This window comes from Mustela nivalis, assembly GCF_964662115.1.
Source record: "Mustela nivalis genome assembly, chromosome: 11".
Taxonomy (NCBI): Eukaryota; Metazoa; Chordata; class Mammalia; order Carnivora; family Mustelidae; genus Mustela; species Mustela nivalis.
The window spans coordinates 95,111,221-95,130,826 of NC_139030.1; the positions used below are offsets into that span (position 1 = coordinate 95,111,221).

The 19,606-nt window shown below is 39.5% G+C and overlaps 1 protein-coding gene across 11 annotated transcripts in view; it reads right to left on the reverse strand.

Annotated features, from left to right (window-relative positions):
- Window positions 1–19,096, reverse strand: part of PIKFYVE (phosphoinositide kinase, FYVE-type zinc finger containing) — a 78,828-nt gene extending 59,732 nt beyond the window's left edge. For 3 of the 11 annotated variants that reach the window (XM_082689996.1, XM_082689994.1, XM_082689990.1), the window contains exons 1-7: window positions 18,064–18,733; window positions 14,360–14,540; window positions 12,144–12,296; window positions 8,877–8,995; window positions 7,954–8,125; window positions 2,824–3,031; window positions 794–883 (exon numbers count right to left, since the gene is read on the reverse strand). In XM_082689996.1, coding sequence (XP_082546122.1) covers window positions 794–883; window positions 2,824–3,031; window positions 7,954–8,125; window positions 8,877–8,995; window positions 12,144–12,296; window positions 14,360–14,531 — 914 coding nt within the window. In that variant the 5' untranslated portion in view covers window positions 14,532–14,540; window positions 18,064–18,733. Of the gene's footprint in view, window positions 1–793; window positions 884–2,823; window positions 3,032–7,953; window positions 8,126–8,876; window positions 8,996–12,143; window positions 12,297–14,359; window positions 14,541–15,012; window positions 15,228–18,063 lie in introns of those variants that run through there. The other 8 variants (XM_082689997.1, XM_082689995.1, XM_082689989.1 and 5 more) reach the window with 6 other exon arrangements.
- Between the last annotated feature and the right edge of the window lie 510 nt (window positions 19,097–19,606).

Here is a 19,606-nt window from a genome sequence, read left to right on the forward strand (position 1 = left end):
CTTGTAGAAAGAACAGAAAGTATGTTAAACCAAGGTCATTCAGATCTCTAGTTCTTCAGGTTAAGAACTACTTAGTCACCACTTAAACTTGTAAAAAGGAAAGCATTTCTCAGTGAAGAGGTGTGAACATCAGTAAGATCTAGTATGTTGAAAAAGGAGGAGGAAGTGTGCAGGTGTAGAATGATTACAGGCAACAATTTCAAGGAATTTGGCTAAGAAGAAAAGAAATAATTGAGAATATAGGAAAAGAGAGATGAACCATAAAGAAGAAATTTTTGTTTGTTTTTAATAGGGGATCTGAGTTTGTTTAAATGCTAATGGTGAGGAGTCAGCAATGAAAGGTAGAAGGTACAAACATCAACAGGATAATTAATAAAAAATGAAAAAGGATGGGCTCCAGAATACAAATGGAGAATTAGCCTGGATAAGAGGTAGAAAAAAAAAAAAAGATGAGCTCTAAACGTAATCAGGTTGGTAAATGGCGGTAAGAGTTGAGGAAGTGCCTATTTGTTAGCTGCCCTCTTGGCTCTACAATAGACAATAAGGCTATCTGCTGAGCTAGGAGAAAGCCAGTGGAGATCTGAAGCCAGCAGAGAATACTGGAAAAGAGACACTGAAAAGAATGCAAGCCAGAGCTGACTAGCAAATGGAAAAACAATACTTTAATTCAGATTTTAGAGCTAAGAAAGTGTAACAATCAATCCCACCCCATTTTTATCTGTTTGCTCTTCTCATTGCCATGAAAGAAAGAAAAATCAAATACAGAACATGGAGTTTTCATTTGGCAGCTTACCTATTTCGAGCAGGAGATTTCCCAGCATCCTCCTGAACAGATACAAGTCTTGTCGAAAGAGGAGTATTTGAAGGGTCTGGATGAATCAAACTACAAAGAAACAGAAAAATACTGAGATGATTTGGGACAGTAACAAGCAAATCCACTTTCCGTGAAGTGCTTTAACATTTAAAAGCTGATTGTTTTCCCCTACAATAATAATATTAGGGGTTAGTTTTGTTTTCTTCTTTTAATTAAGATAGAAACTATAGTTTTTATATTAACTACATCAACTGCCAAAAGGCTGGTAGCTTACTAAGTATACAGTGAGTCCTTAAAATAATAATGCCGGTTGGATGGGTCCTTACAGAACTCCTACATCCATCATATACAAAACTGAAATGATTTTGGGGAGAAACCCTGAGTTCAAATATTTTATTCTCAGTCCCCTTAGCCCACTGGAATAGCACCGCAGAGTCAGACGTATGTCCAAGTGCAGGCTCTCCTTCTTTCTAGCTTTTGACCTTGGGTCCACTAGTTATCTCTCTAAACCTCAGCTTCTACATCTATCAAAAGGAGAAAGTGGTGCCTATCCAAGAGATACGATAACTAAAAGAGAATGAACATGAAACAACTGCCACACTACTCTACCTCTGACATCTATCCTACATCTCTCAAGAAGATTTCAAATCTAGTTTATTAAAAGACACTTGCCAATTCTGGGCTCACGCAATAGGGCCAGCCACAACTAAAAGGGATTACTAACTAAAGTGAGAAAGGAGTGAGAATCCCTATACTTTTTTACTGTTCTATTAAATGTAGAATCAATTTTTAAAATTTATAAAAGACACGTAATTGAGAAAGAATTATGACACCACAAATAACAATGTACCATCAGCACTGACTCTGAAATGCGTGTTATTTCCTTACCCAATCCCATTCCCCTCTGGGAGACTATTTTCAATGAAACGACTATTATCAATTTTATACTTATCATTCCCTCCCTTCTCTTTAAGTTTACCACATCTGTATACCTAGACAGTGTGTTTGTTTTATGTATTTTTGAACATCATAAATAATCATTGTACACCTCTGTGACTTTCTTTTCTGCTCCACGTTATGTCCCTAAGAGTCATATATGTAGAACGCAGCTATAATTCATTCTTGACTTCTATTTAAATTAGTTGCCTATTACTTCCTCACACTTTTAAGGGTGATTGATAAAACAACTTATCAGAAAAGGGTTAATTAAAACTCTAAGCCCTTTCATATGGCTAGATTTAGTATTATACATAAGAATATAACTTAGCTTAAAAAAAAAAATCAGAAACTGATGAATCTAGGATTCTAATTCAAACAATTCCGTGTAACTACCAAGAGTTAGAAACATCCTTCACCAGCAGGCAACTGGAAGTAGCAGATTTAAACCTATGGAAAAACATGAAATGTTCCTTAGGGAGGAAAAAAGATCTAATTTCATATACAAATTTTTTTTAAGATTTTATTTATTTATTTGACACAGAGAGACACTACGAGAGAGGGAACACAAGCAGGAGAAGTGAGAGAAGGAGAAGCAGACTTCCCGCTGAGCAGGGACCCCAATGCAGGGCCAATCCCAGGACCCTGGGATCATGACCTGAGCCAAAGCAGACTCCCAATGACTGAGCCACCCAGACACCCCTCATTTACAAATATTATGAATACAAAATTTATGGGCATTTTCCTTCTCTATGAAGGCTACATTAGAAATTATTCATCTCAATAACTTCTGTTTCCTTTTTAACAAATCTCAAGATATATACCATACACTGTTCTTGGTGCCATCAGGTAGAACAGTGAACAAGAACAATATAAATATAAAGTCTCTCCTCTTGTACAGCTTAGGTTCTAATTAGTCAATATAATTACTACCCATAAACATTCCAAAGAATAAGGAGGAGAATATATAGAAAATAATTCAAAGAAGATAAAAATAAACTGAAGGCAGCCTCAGGTCACAAGACTATCTGTATTTCTCAAACATAAATAAAATTGTACTTAAGTGATAGTACCTTTGCCAGGCAAAATCATCCTCTAGAAATATGTTGCGGCTAGCTTTTCTACTTCCAACAGGTGTTCGAGGTTCACTTGGATCCAGTACAGACACAGAGGAAGCAGAATCAGAAAGAGCATTCAAGTCTTCCCCAATGGAATTACTGTCTGTGGAATGAGCATAACTTAAAGCTATCTTTCTACAGTATGTACAAGCTCGGAGGTCCCCTAGGAAGGAAAACAAAACAAGAAAATGAACTTAAAAAATAATGATAACAGGTTACTTAACAAAACACATTAAGTCCTTGGGTTAATAGTTTTTCAGGTAACAGAAAAATGTCTTCTACTACTAAAGACTACTAAAAAAGATGTTTTCACAATGCAAAATAATTTGGGGTTCATTTATATATTTTAAAAACCATCATTGTGATAAATTCATCCATTCATTCAAATAACCTCAAAATTTATTAATGAGTTAAGAAAATAGCACCCAATGATACTAAAAAAAAAAAACTCTTTAAGAGTATTTTTCAAAAAAATAAACTTTTCAAGGTTCTAAAAATGAAATAATGGACAGTAAGTTCAAGAAAAAAACTGTTTCGAATAGAGTAAATAAAGCAATACAAAGAGAAACAATATGTTTTCCCTGGGCAAGGAGGAAAATGTCCTGCAAGTGTCTGTTGTGAAACCCTGAGAGCAGCCTCCACAAGGGGGCACCATCTCAGAAACAAACAAATAACAAAATGGGCTTACAGACCCTGTGAAGTAGCTGGGGAACTGTTACAGAAATTGCTCTGGTGAAAGCTGAGTTGGCAACGAAATGTTCTTCAGAGGACAAACAACAAGGTTATTTAATACTTTTCATATGTTGTCATTTAAGGTCACAGCCCAGCCCAAACAGAAGTTTTCATTTCCATCCTATTTTTCTGTAAAAGCTATTTGTTTGATTCTGTAAGTTTACTGTACTAAAAAAAAAAAGGTCAGATAATTGAACTTTACAAACACATGTTATTTAACAATTCCACCTTAATTCTTTTTTACAATTAACATTAGAAAACTGATGGGACTTGAACAAAAGATTTCTTTTTTAAATTTATTTTAGAAGGCCAGAATTTATTGAGAAAACATTCAGAAGGAGGGGGAAAATGAACTCAAAAAATTTCATCAGTTAGTAGTAAGATTTTAATCAATACTAGAATTTGAATTATTGAAAGGGAATTACTAATTTTTAAAAGAAACAATTTCAGATTTTATTACATTCTTAAAGGCAACTGTACTGTTTTTACCATAATTACAACCAAGTATAATTATGTTAAATAGTTTTAGGGGGGTTTTCCATGTTAAGACTATGTAGTCCTCAGTTTTGTTACATTATGTTCTATGTAGTCCTCAGTTTTGTTACATTATGCATAGATTTTACACAAAATTAAGTATCACTTGTTGCATTACTTATTTCTGATGCCACAATTCAACAGATGAAATATACTAAAACTAAAGAAAACTATATCCACTTCAATCAGGACCAAAAAAAGTAAATCTGGTCTGGGGTAAATGAGAGTGTTTGGACAAATCACCACCAGCCAAGAGAAGTAGAACTACAGTAAGGAAGTGAAATGACATCCTGCAGAAAGGTCTCTAAGTTCCCACAATAAAGGCTTGGTTTGTTTCTCACTATAAAGAAATTTCCCTTTACCAGGCAGCTATTAGAATGCAGATGGTCAGAACTCAGCCATGCCTGAACTGAAAAGTTTTCATATCATGAAGAAATTTCATCAGCAAGTGTCTGCTGAACAGATGCTTAATTATGTGATTGTATAACAAAGGCTGAGGAGACACAGCTCTGCCACCAAAGACCTTGGTCCACTGAGGTGAAAGACACACATATAATTAAAAAGTTGCCTGATGGATGTAGAGATATTAATGCTACTACCACCAATAACTGCTTAATATGCATTCAACCCTTTCCATGTGCCATACATTATTCTAAGTACTTTACATTTATTCGAGGCTACATTGTACAAGTGCCCAACATGTATTATTCCATTTGCAATGGTTAATTTTATGTGTCAACTTAGAGAGACTAGTTGGTTGGCCAAACAGTAATCTCCTTGTTACTGTGAAGGGTTTTGATTAATGTATGATTAACATATACAATCTGTTGACTTTAAGTAAATTACCCTCCATAAAGTAGGTGGCCCTCATATCTTAGAATATTTTTGTCAAATTAGCAGGTACAATGAGGCTGACTGATTGCTCCTAATTTTACTAGACAAAGTGGGGAGGGGGGCAGGAAGGATGACCTCAGGAATTCAAATTCCCAGCTGTACAAACTACCTGGAAGTTTCTCTGTCTTCCCCGACAGAAATCATTATCTCCTGTAGCCACAGAGCTAAAACTCAAACTAAGAGTTTCATCCTGCAAGTGGCTGAATCACAACACACATAGAATCCTTAATCTTGCAGTATGACTGCTGTGAAAATGAGGGCACTGATTAGAAAGGAATGGAATCCTGAAAAGTAGAATGGAGATCTATGGAAAGATCCTGATGAAGCTGGGGAATGAAGCCCTGAAAAATTCTGCTGAGTCTTCTTTACCTTTCTTAGCCTTTGCAATCTGTCAGAGGAGATTAACCCTGATTTGCCTGAGAAATCCAAAATGGCCTGAGTTTTCTACCTTGCAAGACACTGCTTATTCTCCTCAGGACCCACTCGCACTACCCTCTTTGCTTCTAGAGCTATAACAAGACTCAAGTCCCAGCAAGTCCTGAAAGGTAAGGTATAGTGTGACCCATGAGAAGGTGAACTAACATTTTTCCAACTCATATGGACAGAAACCCAGGGAATAGGTATGCAAATGGATATCAAAGATATAGGAGATACAGTGGAGATATATCAAAGATACAGTAGAAAGAACATAAAGTAGGACCCAGCTGAATTTACTGATATGAGCCCACTAAATAGAGATTATGAATTGAAAACCATAGCATGAGAGTAAAGAGGGCTCTAACAGTCTTGTTGGTTGACTGGCTGAAACATGGGACCAAAAGTGGCCTATACTTTAAGAGGCTGAAAGGCCAGAACTAACCTGGTGTATTATGAAGGAAGGGATCCAAAGAATTAGGGATATTAAATGTTAAGAAAGGATTTATCAAGTAACACTTGCTTACTCACCCCAGCAGGATCTAGAACATATACCTCTCATGACCATGAGAAATAAATTTGTGAGGGGAACCCCAGGATCCTTGCAGAGCTTTGTGGTCACTCTTCTCTGTAGGTCAGAAATTACAGTTGGCAGGGGGCTGGGGGGGGAGGTGCCTGGGTGGCTTAGTGGGTTAAGCCTCTGCCTTTGGCTCAGGTCATGATCCCGGGGTCCTGGGATCGAGCCCCGTATCAGGCTCTCTGCTCAGCGGGGAACCCGCTTCCCCCTCTCTCTCTCTGCCTGCCTCTCTGCCTACTTGTGATTTCTGTCAAATAAAGAAAATCTTAAAAAAAAAAGAAAAGAAATTGCAGTGGGAACTGCTTCCACTGAATTGAAAAACCTAAATGCAATGGAGACCATTAGGGTGGCACACGCAGAATGGTGGCACTTAATCACCAATGACAAGGTGGGCACGGATACTATAATAGACAGTGGAGTCAACACAGGATTCAGAATAGTCTGATTTGTAGCGACCATGGCATTGATCATAGTACTCCCAGAAGTGAAGTCAATGGGCAGTCTACTAAATTTTTACTAGATTTGTATAAGACAAACTCCAGAACAAGTAGACAGTAGTCTAACTTAAATCAAAAACAGTCATGACCTCCCAATTAATTCTCAGAATTGAGCCATTTACAGACCCAGAATTCCTTGAATGAAGCAAGGAGGCTAGGTCCCCTTGAGAAAAACCTCATTACACACTGCCAAAAATTTAACGCTGTTAATATATGTACCACCCTTCCCCAAAGGGTGACTGCCTTAAGAAAAAGGTAACAGTCAAACCTTTGGTGGATTACTGGACTTGGCTCTCATTTCAGGAGACCCAAAATTTTATTATAGTCTACCAGTCAGGAGAGGGACTTATAGAGGTCAGGTGATGAATAAAATTTTAGCTCAGATCCATCTTCTGGTGGGTTGAGTGGTTACTCTGTGGTTATTCCTCAGTTCTAAAAACACACAGTTGTAATAAACATACTCAGTAAATGGAAGAATCCCTACATTAGTTCTCTGACCTGTGCAGTGAGAGCTATTATTGTAGTTCTGGCCTCCAGAACTTTGAGAAAATAAATTTCTGTTGTTGTAAGCTGCTCAGTTTGTAATATTTTGCTATGGCAGCCCTGAGAAACTAACACGACAATCATATTAACAAGACAGGATTTTATCCTAAGGGTAACGAGAGCTCTGAATGAGTTTTAGGCAGGTAATATCCCAATATGATCAAATTAGCATTTAACAAAGAATAATAACCAGAGTATGGAAAAGGATCTAGAAGTAGGGAAAAACTAAAGGTAAAAAATTCCTCTAAAGGTTGCAGCCAAAATCCTGATAAAAGATAATTGAGCTCTGAACTCTAGCAGCTGGGGGGCAGGGGGAGTGAGTAAGGCTAAGAGGAAGATTTGCACAGCAACAAAAATAATTTGAGAGATGCAAAGAGTCTTCTCCTTTTGGTAACTTCTGCCCACCTTCCACTCCCAAAGCGCTGTGTAAATCCACATACCATTGTTTGGTATTTTCTGCTTCAACAAATAATTTAAATAATTTAAAATTTCCATACTGATAAATTTATGAAAAAATATGAATAAGATGCAGTTTGCTAAGCAAGGTGTCCTATAACTCAAGGATGATCTGCATTTTATAAAATGAAAATTCTCATAGTAATATATATTAGTAATCTATCCTAACCACCTTGTCTAATAAATATTATTGCTCCTGTGGTTTTTGCTAGCATCTATGACACACTATCTTTTACTCTATTTATGAACCTCTCCATCTACTTTATTATTCGACTGTAAAGTCCTTTAAAGCAAAGCTGTATCACCCCCACTTTTGTGTTCCTCATGTCCCACACACAAAACCCAAAATAAAAATTGGCTTCACAACGGTCCTGTATTATAACTATTTTATAGTTATGACCTTTAAAAACTGCAAAACTGTCAATAAAGTGCATTTACCTGTATAGCCCATAAATTTTCCAGGGATTTCTTGATTACAGCAACGACTGCAAAAAATCTGCCCACACAGTCGGCAATGGTGTCTGCGCCTGAAGGTTGTAAATTTCTCACTACAGTCATAGCATTCTTTACATTGGCTGTCTGGCATCCAGTATTGCTTCAGGTCGCTATCCTGTAACAGTAACAATATGTGAAACTGAAAATATGAAAAGATGCAATGAAAAGTGCAATGCTAATCAATATCCTACAAGGTTTCTTCTGCAGAAATTGACATCTTATTTCAAGAATTCATATGGGAATGGAAAAGATCAAAATCACCTTAGGCCTTAAAATAGCCTTGAACAAGGCTTAAGTTGAAGGACTTACATTACTGTCCATCAAGACTTATTCTAAAACTATAGTAATTTAAATAGAAAATTCATTCAAGGATAGGAAAAGAAATGGAACTATAGAACAGAAAAGAGAGCCCGGCACACCCTCACACACGTATATGAACTTATGACAAGATTTATAATGCAATCAGTGAAGCATGGTCTTTTCCAAAAAAGCAAAAACAAAACAAAATAAAACAAACAAAAAAATGGTGTTTGGTCCAATTAGACCTCTGTGAGAAAAAAAAAAGCTTGACCCCAAAACTTCCCATGAATTATAAAGTTTCTTGAAGAAACCATGAAAGACAATCTGGGCTAAATAAATACTTCTTCAACCGAAAAGTACTAACTTAAAACAAAAAGTACTTACCATAAAGGGCAGAAAAATGATAAATTAAAGTTAAGAATTTGTATTAAAAATGTGTTCATAAGTGGAGGAAGTACTAGCTGAACATTCTTTCGAGTCGAGTAGCATTATGCCATTTTTAGTGAGTATGGCATAAGCCCCATATAAGTATTTAATAAAAATCTTCTAAACCCCCTAGAGAGTACCTGGCTTTTCCCCTCCATGATTTCCTTGAGGCGTTTTAATACTGTGCTGAGGCTTCGAAGCTGAACAGCTGTACGAGGGTCATGACCTCCAAAGGTAGGTTCTGCTTTCCTTCTCGTGTCTGAATCAGATTTACCAAAAAAAAAAAAAAAAAATGAAAGAAAGAAAGAAAAGGCAACCTTGTTATTAGTCTCTAATATCTATGCAAAATAAGGTATATATGTGATGCACAGTGCCTTGTTCTCCCAGCCACTGATATGGATTGAGAGTTAAACTAGTTTTTATAAAGATAAGCGGCTGTTGGAAGTATTTATTACCATGTAAAACACTGCTTCACAAGCAAGTAAGGGCTACTTAAGAAAAGCACTAAGACCACTGATGGCTTTGAGGCCTCAGACAGACACATTGCTCAGAAGGGCCCAAAATTCATTATGATTTACTGGGCTCTTTGTTCCCAAATCATCATAAATACCTGCTAAAAATTAGAAGAAAAAGCAATCCCTGTGAGTTGACCTAGCTTAGTGTCTACAGCCAAACAGTAAGCAACAGTTCAGTTCAGTCTACAGACCAAGTACCTAAAGCCTCATGAAGCAGATGATCAGAAAAGAGTTTAATAACCACATCCCCAAAGACTGAGAGAGCTCAGAATATCCAGGGCAGTGATTTACCCACAACTCCCTTCACCAAGATCTAAACAGATTAAAAACACCAAAGAATTGCTAGAACTCCAGTCCCACCCTTTCCTGCCACCTCCTTGACCCTGCATCTCCAAACTGAAAGACATCACTTACACTTTTAATAGCAATACCGAAGCCAGTCCTATCAATAGTAAACCAAATTCAGCTTCATGGACAAAATGCATACACCCACAAAAACTATGATATTATTTCCTTATTTTAGAGTAAGATTACGACTGAAGTTTCCTGGCTCTGGCTGTTACAAAACTTAAGAATGAAGGGAGGTGGCTTGATAAAAGGGATGAAAATCTCTATTAGTTTAATCTCATTAACAAATAACCTATGGAAATCAAGATGGAAGATACCCGGCCTCAAGTCTTTCTCAAACTCACCTTTGCTAGATTTGTTTTAAATGTTCTTTGTTTGGGTTGGGTGGCACAGAAAGGATTACCAAGAAACGAGTGGTTGTTCTCTGAATCTAAATTGACAAAGAACTTCCCAAGACAACTGAATAACACAAATAATTATCAAAAGTGTACCTATGTTAGAAAACTTTAAAAACTTTTTCTATAGTCAAATGCTAATTTCAGCAGACACCTCAGATGTGTTGTTACTGGAATACAACATGCAAGCATTAGAATGATCAAATTCTCCTTGAGTATCACAAAATAAAGGAAGTGTCCATAATTCATAAGGTAAAGAGAGGCAGATGAAGCTGTTAGACTGCAACGGCTGTGCTCCCATGCAGGGACAACCCCTTGCATTTAGCTATTTAGAAGCATAAGAAAGTACTAATGGCATCACTCAACAGAAAAGGAAACGCAAGCCTTTGCTGGAACCAAAAGAATCACACATGAAGGTGAAAGAGACCTGAGAGGAAATCTGGTCTAGCACTCTGCCCTAAATAACCTTAGATGCTTCTCTTGTAAAACGGATATTACATAATGAAATGATGTTCCTAAAGTCACAGGGCTAATAAATTGTGGAATTACAGCCTTGCAGTAGAAAAAGGAACGTGATTGGTCAAACAGTCCCAGGCTTCCGAAGCTTAAATGTAAATGTCTCTAGCAGCTAAGGCAGAAAGAATCAAAGAATCAAAGGGACTCGATAAAAGACAGTTAGGAGTGGTAAGGATTGCAGCAAATTAGACATTACAAGCTCCACCCAGTGATTTTTTTTTTTGAATTTTATTTATTTATTTGAGAGAGAGAGAGAGAGAGAGAGTGCACATGAGCAGGGGGGAGGAGGAGAGGGAGAAGCAGCTCCCACTGAGCAGAGAGCCCAACTTGGGGCTCTCAATCCCAGGACCCTGGGATCATGACCTTAGCCAAAGGCAGAGGATTAACCAATTGAGCCAACCAGGCACCCCTACCTAGTGATATTTAAATTCAAGTTTATCAAAACACCAAGGCAAGGTGTGATAGGCTGTCAGTTTGTAATCCCTAAGAGCCTCTAGTCCAACTCCTAAATTTGACAAATAAGGAAATTCTATGCTTAATTCAGCATAGGACATAGTCAGATCCCTCAACAAAAACAACAGTGTGGCCACAGGTCAGGTTTAAAAGCAAAGGAGTTTACTGAGCTTAAAGGATAGGTGGGGATGGTCTCTTCCTTCCCACAATCTGGGGTAGAAGAAGAGCTCCTCTCTCCCTCTCCTCATTCCCACCTCCTCGGTCTTCCTTCCAAAATGGCTGATGGAACCCAGGCTGAGGCTCATTGCCCTAGGAAACGTGCACAAGCCCCACTCCAGTCCTCAGGTTCCAAACCGAGTCTCAGCTGGCCGTAAGATATCCTCCCGCCAACCATCATTACCTGTGCCTGCCTACTTTTCACTCAAGGATCTCATGAGGGAGCTGGCCAGACAAGATAGGATATGGTGTCGAGGGACACTTGACTTCCAATGCTGCCCCCTCCTCCTCTCTTAGGCCACCTCTCACTGCCTTTCTTCTATCACCTTTAGCTGGGCAAACCACTGTGCTGAGTTCAATACTCTAACAGAAATAAAACAACTCATTTGTTTTATCTCTCGATTCATGCACTGACCCCCAGTCTATACTCATCAGAAGAGCATGAAAATGAAGGAGATGACTATAGTAGACCAGGACAGAGAACAAACAGGCAAGAGCTCAGCTCATCCAGCCACAAGGACAGTCTGCACCCCAACAAGGACAGAAGGCCAAGAGCAAGTGGCAGCCCGCTAACAGAGGTGACAGAGTTCCGCAGCCAGAGGCATGCGCACCACATTATACTAGCCATCCCAATAACAGATGCAGAATTCATTCACAAAGTTGAAACTAACCTGTGTTCTGGGGATGTTGCAAACTGTTCTCTTCTGAAACCCAAGCAAGTAATTAATCAAAAAACAGTCAAGAGATCTGTGCTTGGCCTAAGTTAAAATTTAATAAAGCGCTTAGGAATTTTTTTTAGGTATCAACAAATTCTTTCACTACCAAGGCAAAAGTGTCATTAATTCTGAAGAGCACCTGACTATTCCAAAACGGTAGAAAAGTTAAGTCAATAAACAACCTGGGAAACACAATGACTGGAAAAATCCAACACATGAGAGAGATGAAATGAGAAGCACCATCTCACCTAATACTGCTGAAGATCGTCGCTGGAGTTCCTCATTAAGCTGTTTTTTATAAGGTGTAGGTGACCTCACAGACTGTGTTCTTGAAGGAAGCTGAGGGCTGGCCCAACTTCCAGCTAGAGGCTGCTGCTCTCCCTGGACCCCTTCTGCGCGTTCTGTAACAAAGGAAAGCTTGGCATTATTTGAAAAAGTAAAACTCAAGAGTTCAGCAAAGAGGATGAAATTGTTCAGAAAGCAATGTAACTACGTATTACTTGCATAATTAAAAATTAAGTTTAAAAAAAAGAAATTCAAAGAAAGTGACAAAATTACAAGCTGATATACCCTTGGCGTATGTGATCCCCAGTTTGTTTTACATTTCATTAGAAATATTGTGAGCATATTAAAGGAAATAGAATACAAGCTTTACATGACTGCAGAGAATTTTTTTGATCGGTTTTGTTTATGGGGTAGATACCATACACTATTAAAACAGTGCAACAGTAAGCAGATAGTAGGGGCTCAATAAACATTTGCTGAATAAGAAGATTATTATTTTATGACGAGTAAATATAATGTTGTATCCCGGATGAGATCCTAGAATAGAAAAAGGATTTGAGGTAGAAACTGAACAAGTATGATTAAAACACATACTTTAGTTTACAACAATGCATCAATGATGGTTCATGAATATAATACAGTATAATAAATACACTATACTAACGTAAGATGATAATAGGGAAAGCTGGGTGTGGGAGTATATGAGAACTCTGTACTAGCTTCCCAATTTTTCCATAAATCTATAAGTAAATAGTAAGATTTTTTTAAAAGTCATTATCTTGGGGCACCTGGGTGGCTCAGTGGGTTAAGCCTCTGCCTTCGGCTCAGGTCATGGTCTCAGGGTCCTGGGATCGAGCCCCACATTGGGCTCTCTGCTGAACAGAGAGCCTGCTTCCCCCTCTCTCTCTGCCTGCCTCTCCGCCTACTTGTGATCTCTGTCTGTTAAATAAATAAAAAAAATTTTTTTTTAAAAAGTCATTATCTTAAAAGTGGACTAAGAAGAGGAGGTTTTATACAGCTTTAAATATGACTACTATTAAAAGTCAGTTAATACTACTAAAATTTCTCCTGAATTCATTTAATAATTAACTCTCAAATTCCTTACAAGAGGGATTACTTTCTACTGCATATCAAATAATACAGACAAATAGAAAGTGAAGATACAGGCCATATTTTTAAAGATTTTTTTCCAGGTAAAAAATATATTACTTGAAAAGAGCTCATTTAAAAAGTACCTTTTCACTTCCACTGATGGAATGGACAAGTTATGGGGATGAAAGGCACAACACAGGGAACATAGTCAATGGTATATTAAGAGCATTGCATGGTGACAGAGGGAAGCTCCACTTGGAGCACAGCACCACGTATAGACTTGTCCAATCACTGTGCTGTACCCCAGAAACTAAAGTAACACTATGTTGTCAGCTACACTTCAGTGAAAAAAATAAAAATAAGGAAGACCCCAAACAAAGGAGATTCTATAAAATACCTGGCATGTTATCTACTAAAATGTCAACCTCACAAAAGACTAAGAATAGGAGACTAAAAACAGATGAAAACCAAATGCAAAATGTGACCCTGAACTGGATCCTGGAAGCGAAGTTTTCTTTTGGGAACACTTCATTTGTGTGGAATACAGACTGTTCATTACATAAAAGTACTGCATCGATACTGAATTTCCTGAAATATATAAGTAAAAAGTATCTATTCTCTTGATATCATTACATTTATAACTTAATCTAATGGGTTTAAGGCAACAGGCATGATAACAGTTTAAATTTTGGAAATAGAAGAACCTTTCCTCCCATATGCTGATTCTTCTAGTTTTATGGATCTAATTACAATCTTTTTGTCTATTAACCCTTAAAAGAACAAAGTCCATTCTGTGAATTTAAGAAAGTTAAAATATATTAAGAAAGGGAAAAAAAGGCTAACTTCAAAAAGGGACCTCTTTTTAACATTTAGTTTTCAATTCAGATCTTTAGTGACCAATAATTAGTAAGATTGCAGGGAAAACTCTAGCTTTCTCTTCATAAGCAATAAACCCCAGTGACCTATGGCTAAAGCTATCTCCTTGTTGATATTTCACATCCTTGCAAAGACACAGCATGAAAGCTGAACAAGAGAATTTCGGAAAATCAAAACTGCAGCTTCTCTGATCCTTAAGAATAATGCTTACCTTTGTTAAATCGAAAGAGATTGACGAAAGAACTATACGCTGATTTAAAAGGAGGTTCGTCCTGATCAGGAGTCAAAGGCTTAAAGTGTGTGAGATGAGAAGGACTAGTAGGAGACCGCGGCAAATCATTAGCAGAGTCCACTGCTGGGGAAGCCTTATCATCTGTGGCCATCTCATGAGTCTAAAACACAAAAGATAGGAGTTCCTAAGGAAGCTCAAAAGTCAAAACAGCAGCCCTAAATCTCTGGAAATCTGACTCTGAAAACTCAGACCTCTGAAAACCAAAGAGTAAATAAATCTAGTTCAGCGTTATACTGCAAATTAAGGCTTAGAAACACTGCAGTCTAGATCATAAGGGTCTCAATCACATGAAACTATGATTATATAGCCAATCTAACTGCCTACATTGTTATTCAATCTACAGAAAACATCGAAATCATTAACAATTTGGAGGTAAATATAAATGTGAGCAGGAAAAAAAACAAAAAAAAGCATTTTGACATAATTTATATCTTTTTCATTTTAGGATTTCTCTTTTTAAAGACAGATACTCAATACCGGGGAAAACAGGTTTTACACAAGTATATTAATTCCTCAAAATTTTTTGAACTTATTTCAATTTTTTCTTTTAAAAAAATGCAAAGCAGGGGCACCTGGGTAGCCATCAGTTATGCCTCTGACTCCTGATTTCAGCTCAGATCATGATCTCAGGGTTTATGAGATGGAATTGGAGCCCAGTTATATGGGCTCTGAGCTCAGCAAGGAGTCTGCTTGAGATTCTCTGTCCCTCTGCCCCTCCATCAGCTCACATGTGGGCGTGCTTTCTCTCACTCTCTAAAGTAAATAAATCTTTTTTAAAAATTGGAAAAATAAAAAATGTAAAACATAAACATTTCCAAGATGCAACAGTCAACCCTTAATGATACTTGTGTATAACCTCAAAAATTATATATTTCTATAATATGTAATTATATATTATATATATAATATATATAACCTCAAGCCATGCCTTATCAGTTCAAAAACTATACAAATCAACAAGCTGTTCCTAGCATCTCTTCTTCTAGGCACATGAACCTGGTTCTTCTCCTTTTAAGAGTAAACTCATATAGACATTAAAATGAAGATCTTAAAGGGCTTTTTCCCAAAAACTAAAAATCATAGTTCAACTGAAGTAGGAAAGGTAACCACATCAACAGATGGAGGTTACAGAAAAACACGAGTGTCTATTTCCTGCCATATTAATACTTCAAATAAATGAGAACCATAAACTACATATAACTTTAGTCACTAAAGTTCTATAGTTTGTCAACTAATTTATGTTTTACTATGAGGACATCATACTCTTTCAAATGCTTTTCACTTTCAAAATCATATCTACCATCTTGTTTTATTTTTGCAAAAATCCTGGAGAGAGCACAGAGCTGGACTTATTACTACATTTCATCTTGGAGGCAAGCAATGTGCACTAAACCTAAACTCCTTTCTTGAGGGTCACAGAGCTAGTCAGTGATAGAACTGTAAGTAGACCCCAAAGTTTCATTCTAGAATTCCTCTTTAGATCAAAATTATTTTTGTAGGGGCGCCTGGGTGGCTCAGTGGGTTAAGCCTCTGCCTTCCGCTCAGGTCATGATCCCAGGGTTCTGGGATCGATTCCCGCATCAGGCTCTCTGCCTAGCAGGGAGCCTGCTTCCCCTTCTCTCTCTGCCTGCCTTTCTGCCTACTTGTGATCGCATGCCCGCTCTCTCTCAATCTGTGTCAAATAAGTAAATAAAATATTTTTTTTAATTATTTTTGTAGCTCTTCACATACTTCCAATTCTAGCCTAACTGAATTCTAACTACTCAAGACATTGCCTGATTAATAATTAATTAATTAAACAAAGCAGAAATTAAACCATGGACTTGAACATGATTTGGCAATAACTGTTTATTGGTACGGTGGCGGAGAGGGAAGGAGGAAGAAAAAGTGGAAGGAGTGTTGAGGAAGAGCAGACGGAGAGAGAGGAAAGTAGAGGAAGGTGGAGGAAGGAAGGAAGAGAAGGAAGGAAGGAAGGAAGGAAGGTTGGGAGCCCGCAGAGTGAGGGAGGGGCTGGAGGGAGGAAGAAGAAAGGAAGGAGAGGGAGAGAGGAGGCCTCTAATACCATCCACTATAGGGGAGAGTAGTCAACAATCCATATTCCAGCATAAAGGATTTTGAAGCAAGCTGCTGACTGAAGAAATGTAAACTCAAAAACAGGGGGAATGGGGGAAAAAAGGAAAGAAAAAAAAAGCACTAAGGAAAAGGGATTATGTGATTACAGGAACACTCAGGCCTGGGAAAACAGTCTACATTCTACTTTGACATAAATAATGTCAGAAGCAGAGTTAGCAATCTGAATAAAGAATCTCAGCATTACTTCTGAGGGTCACCCACATACAAAACTAATTAATACGCTTTGGAAATATGAGGATAAAAATTACCATAACACTCAGCAACATAAACACAGTCACACAGTTCATCTCAAAAATTCCATAAGGACACCGGGATCTTGAAAAAACTTATAATTCTTACTCTGAAAGCTTAAAAACTGTCTGTGATATAAACCAGGAGTCTTTGCTAAGTGATAGGCAATTAGAATATTAACCTAGGGGCACCTGGGTGGCTCAGTGGGTTAAGCCGCTGCCTTCGGCTCAGGTCATGATCTCAGGGTCCTGGGATCGAGTCCTGCATAGGGCTCTCTGCTCAGCGGGGAGCCTGCTTCCTCCTCTCTCTCTCTACCTGCCTCTCTGCCTACTTGTGATCTCTGTCTGTCAAATAAATAAAATCTTAAAAAAAAAAAAAAAGAAAGAAAGAAAGAAATATTAACCTACTCTTCCAAATGCCAGTACTCTGCCTCTTCTCATTTGAAGGCTCCTAGTATACACAGACCCACCACCCGTTATCTCGGTGATTAAGCCAATAGGAAAGCTAATCAGGTATTAAACAAGCCCGATCTACTAGCCAATTTCAAAATAAAGCAGATGAAAAAACCCAAGTTGTATCAGCTGAATCATTCCTACATACATACAGCTTTTAAAAATACTTAAAATGTACCCAAAATAATACAAGTCAGCTGAACACCAGAAATGTCAGTTTCCAACAACAAAGGGTTTTTTTGTTCAATTTTTCATCAACATGCCAACAAAAACACTAAAGCAAGACCACAACATGATCCATATTACTCTTCCCAAAAAGAAGAAAAAGGGAGCACTCAGGGAAAGAAAAGGGGACTGTAGTCTGGCCCCACGGAAGACTTCACCTGCCCAGTGTTTCCCAAATCCAACCAAACAAAAACAAGCAAACAAACAAAACCAACCCAAAATGAAAACTAAGGTTATTTTTGAATCCTGATGGGATTTTGGAGTGGCAGAAAACCAGATTCAAATAAGTGAGAAATAAGAGAGCGCCACACCCGACCCACTACCTCTACCGTCAGCAGGTGCTCATTATAAAAGAGGATGCACTGAATCCACACCTGATCATTTAGGATACACCTACACACTTCCGATAAACCTAAGTAACTTGCTTTATACAGACTTCTAGCACTTCTCATATTTCTCGAGTATGTTCAAAATAATAACCACTCTATTGGAACAGCAGACTCTTAAGTCCCTAAAAATACCCATCACATTTCATCCTCACCCTTTTGTTGGGAATATTCTAAGCAAAGGGCAAATACTAACTGGGAAATCAAGCCTCCTCCTCACACACGGGTAGAAACGGGACGGACTCGAAGAGCAGAAGCAATCATTTAAGGACGTAGATACGTATCGGAAACCCCACTATTGGTGTCGTGTTCTGTAGCTCAGGAACTTTCTTCTTCAGTCTACGGCGGCAACTGACAGGAGGAGGAACTGGACTGTGCACCTCCAAAACAAGCTCGGGGACACGGGACAGGAGACGGGCAAGGGAACTGCAAATGTTTCCGAGGAAACCGCTTCAAGAACAGCCGCACCCGGCTCCCTTCCCCGCTCGCCAGAGAAGGGGCAACCGGGGAATCAGGGAGCCGGCTCGCTCCGGGCGCGGGCTCTCCGCCCTTCGGTGCCCTGCCTCGGCCGCAAGCCGGCCTCCCGACACGGTTGGGAAACGCCAGCTCTCGCCCTCACTTCAGCCTTCCCCTCCGCTCTGGCCCCGGAGCTCCTCACACCGGCCTTCTTCCCCGCTCTCAGCGCCAGCCGGCCGCGCGACAGGCCGCCTCTTGCCAGCGCCTCCCGCCCCGGCCCCGCCGGCCACCCTCCACCCCAGTCGCCGCTTCACCCCCGTCCAGGCGCAGGAAGCCAGCTCCGGAGCGCAGCGACGGGGATACTCGGGCCGCCGGCGGTTGCTGCAGGAAGCAAAGCCACTTACATGGTTGATGCGGTTTCTCGCTTCCCCCGAAGGCTCCGCCCCCTGTTCCTCCTTCTCTCCAATCCGCAACTCTCCCGGGCGCCGGCTCCGCCCCCTCCTTCCCAGCCGCGCCACGTTCGGATCAGACGCCCAGGCAAAAGGAGTCGAGCTCAAATAGAGTCGTCTTGGGCAATTTGACTGATTAGGCCGGCTCAGCCTTCCCAGAGGAAGCCAAGGCGACTGCGCGCGTGAGCATCACGCGTGCGGGGTCACCGGACGGGTGCTGTCTGGGCCGCCGCAGTTACCGTATGTGTTCGATGATGAGGGCTCTCGCAAGATGTTACCGCGCTCCGCGTTCGCAGGGACTGACATTCACGAGAGCGCAGACCGGTGTCACGCTTAAGTGACGGGCAACAACTGGCCCTGTGACCGTAAACAAATTACTAAGTTCTTCGGGCTCCTGCCCTCAACTCTACAATGAGGCTGATAACAACACCCACTGCACAGACAGCGTCTGAAAGTAAAGTAAAACATTTCACTGAAAGCTTCTGGCACAGTGCCTTACCCCAGAGTACGCGATGTGAGCCCCAGAGCTAGTCTTCTCGTTCAAGCTTTTGTGTTGCACCAAGACTGAGTGCAAAGAAAATTACCAAGCCTCGTCTTGCCCACCCTGGCTACCGTTAGCCCATCTTTTTGTACTGCTGTGAGAAAACATGCCCAAACCTGCTGACCCCAATTGAGGGCTTGGCAGGGGCGGTCAGAAAGGAAACCCAAAGTGAGGGGCTATTTTAATTAAATTCGTCAAGCCCTTTGCTCAAGAGTTTTGGCAAATCCCTACCCAGTTTTCCTCGAGTTAGCCTTCTCGGCTATGGAGAGCAGCACCGAAACCGGACAGCTGAT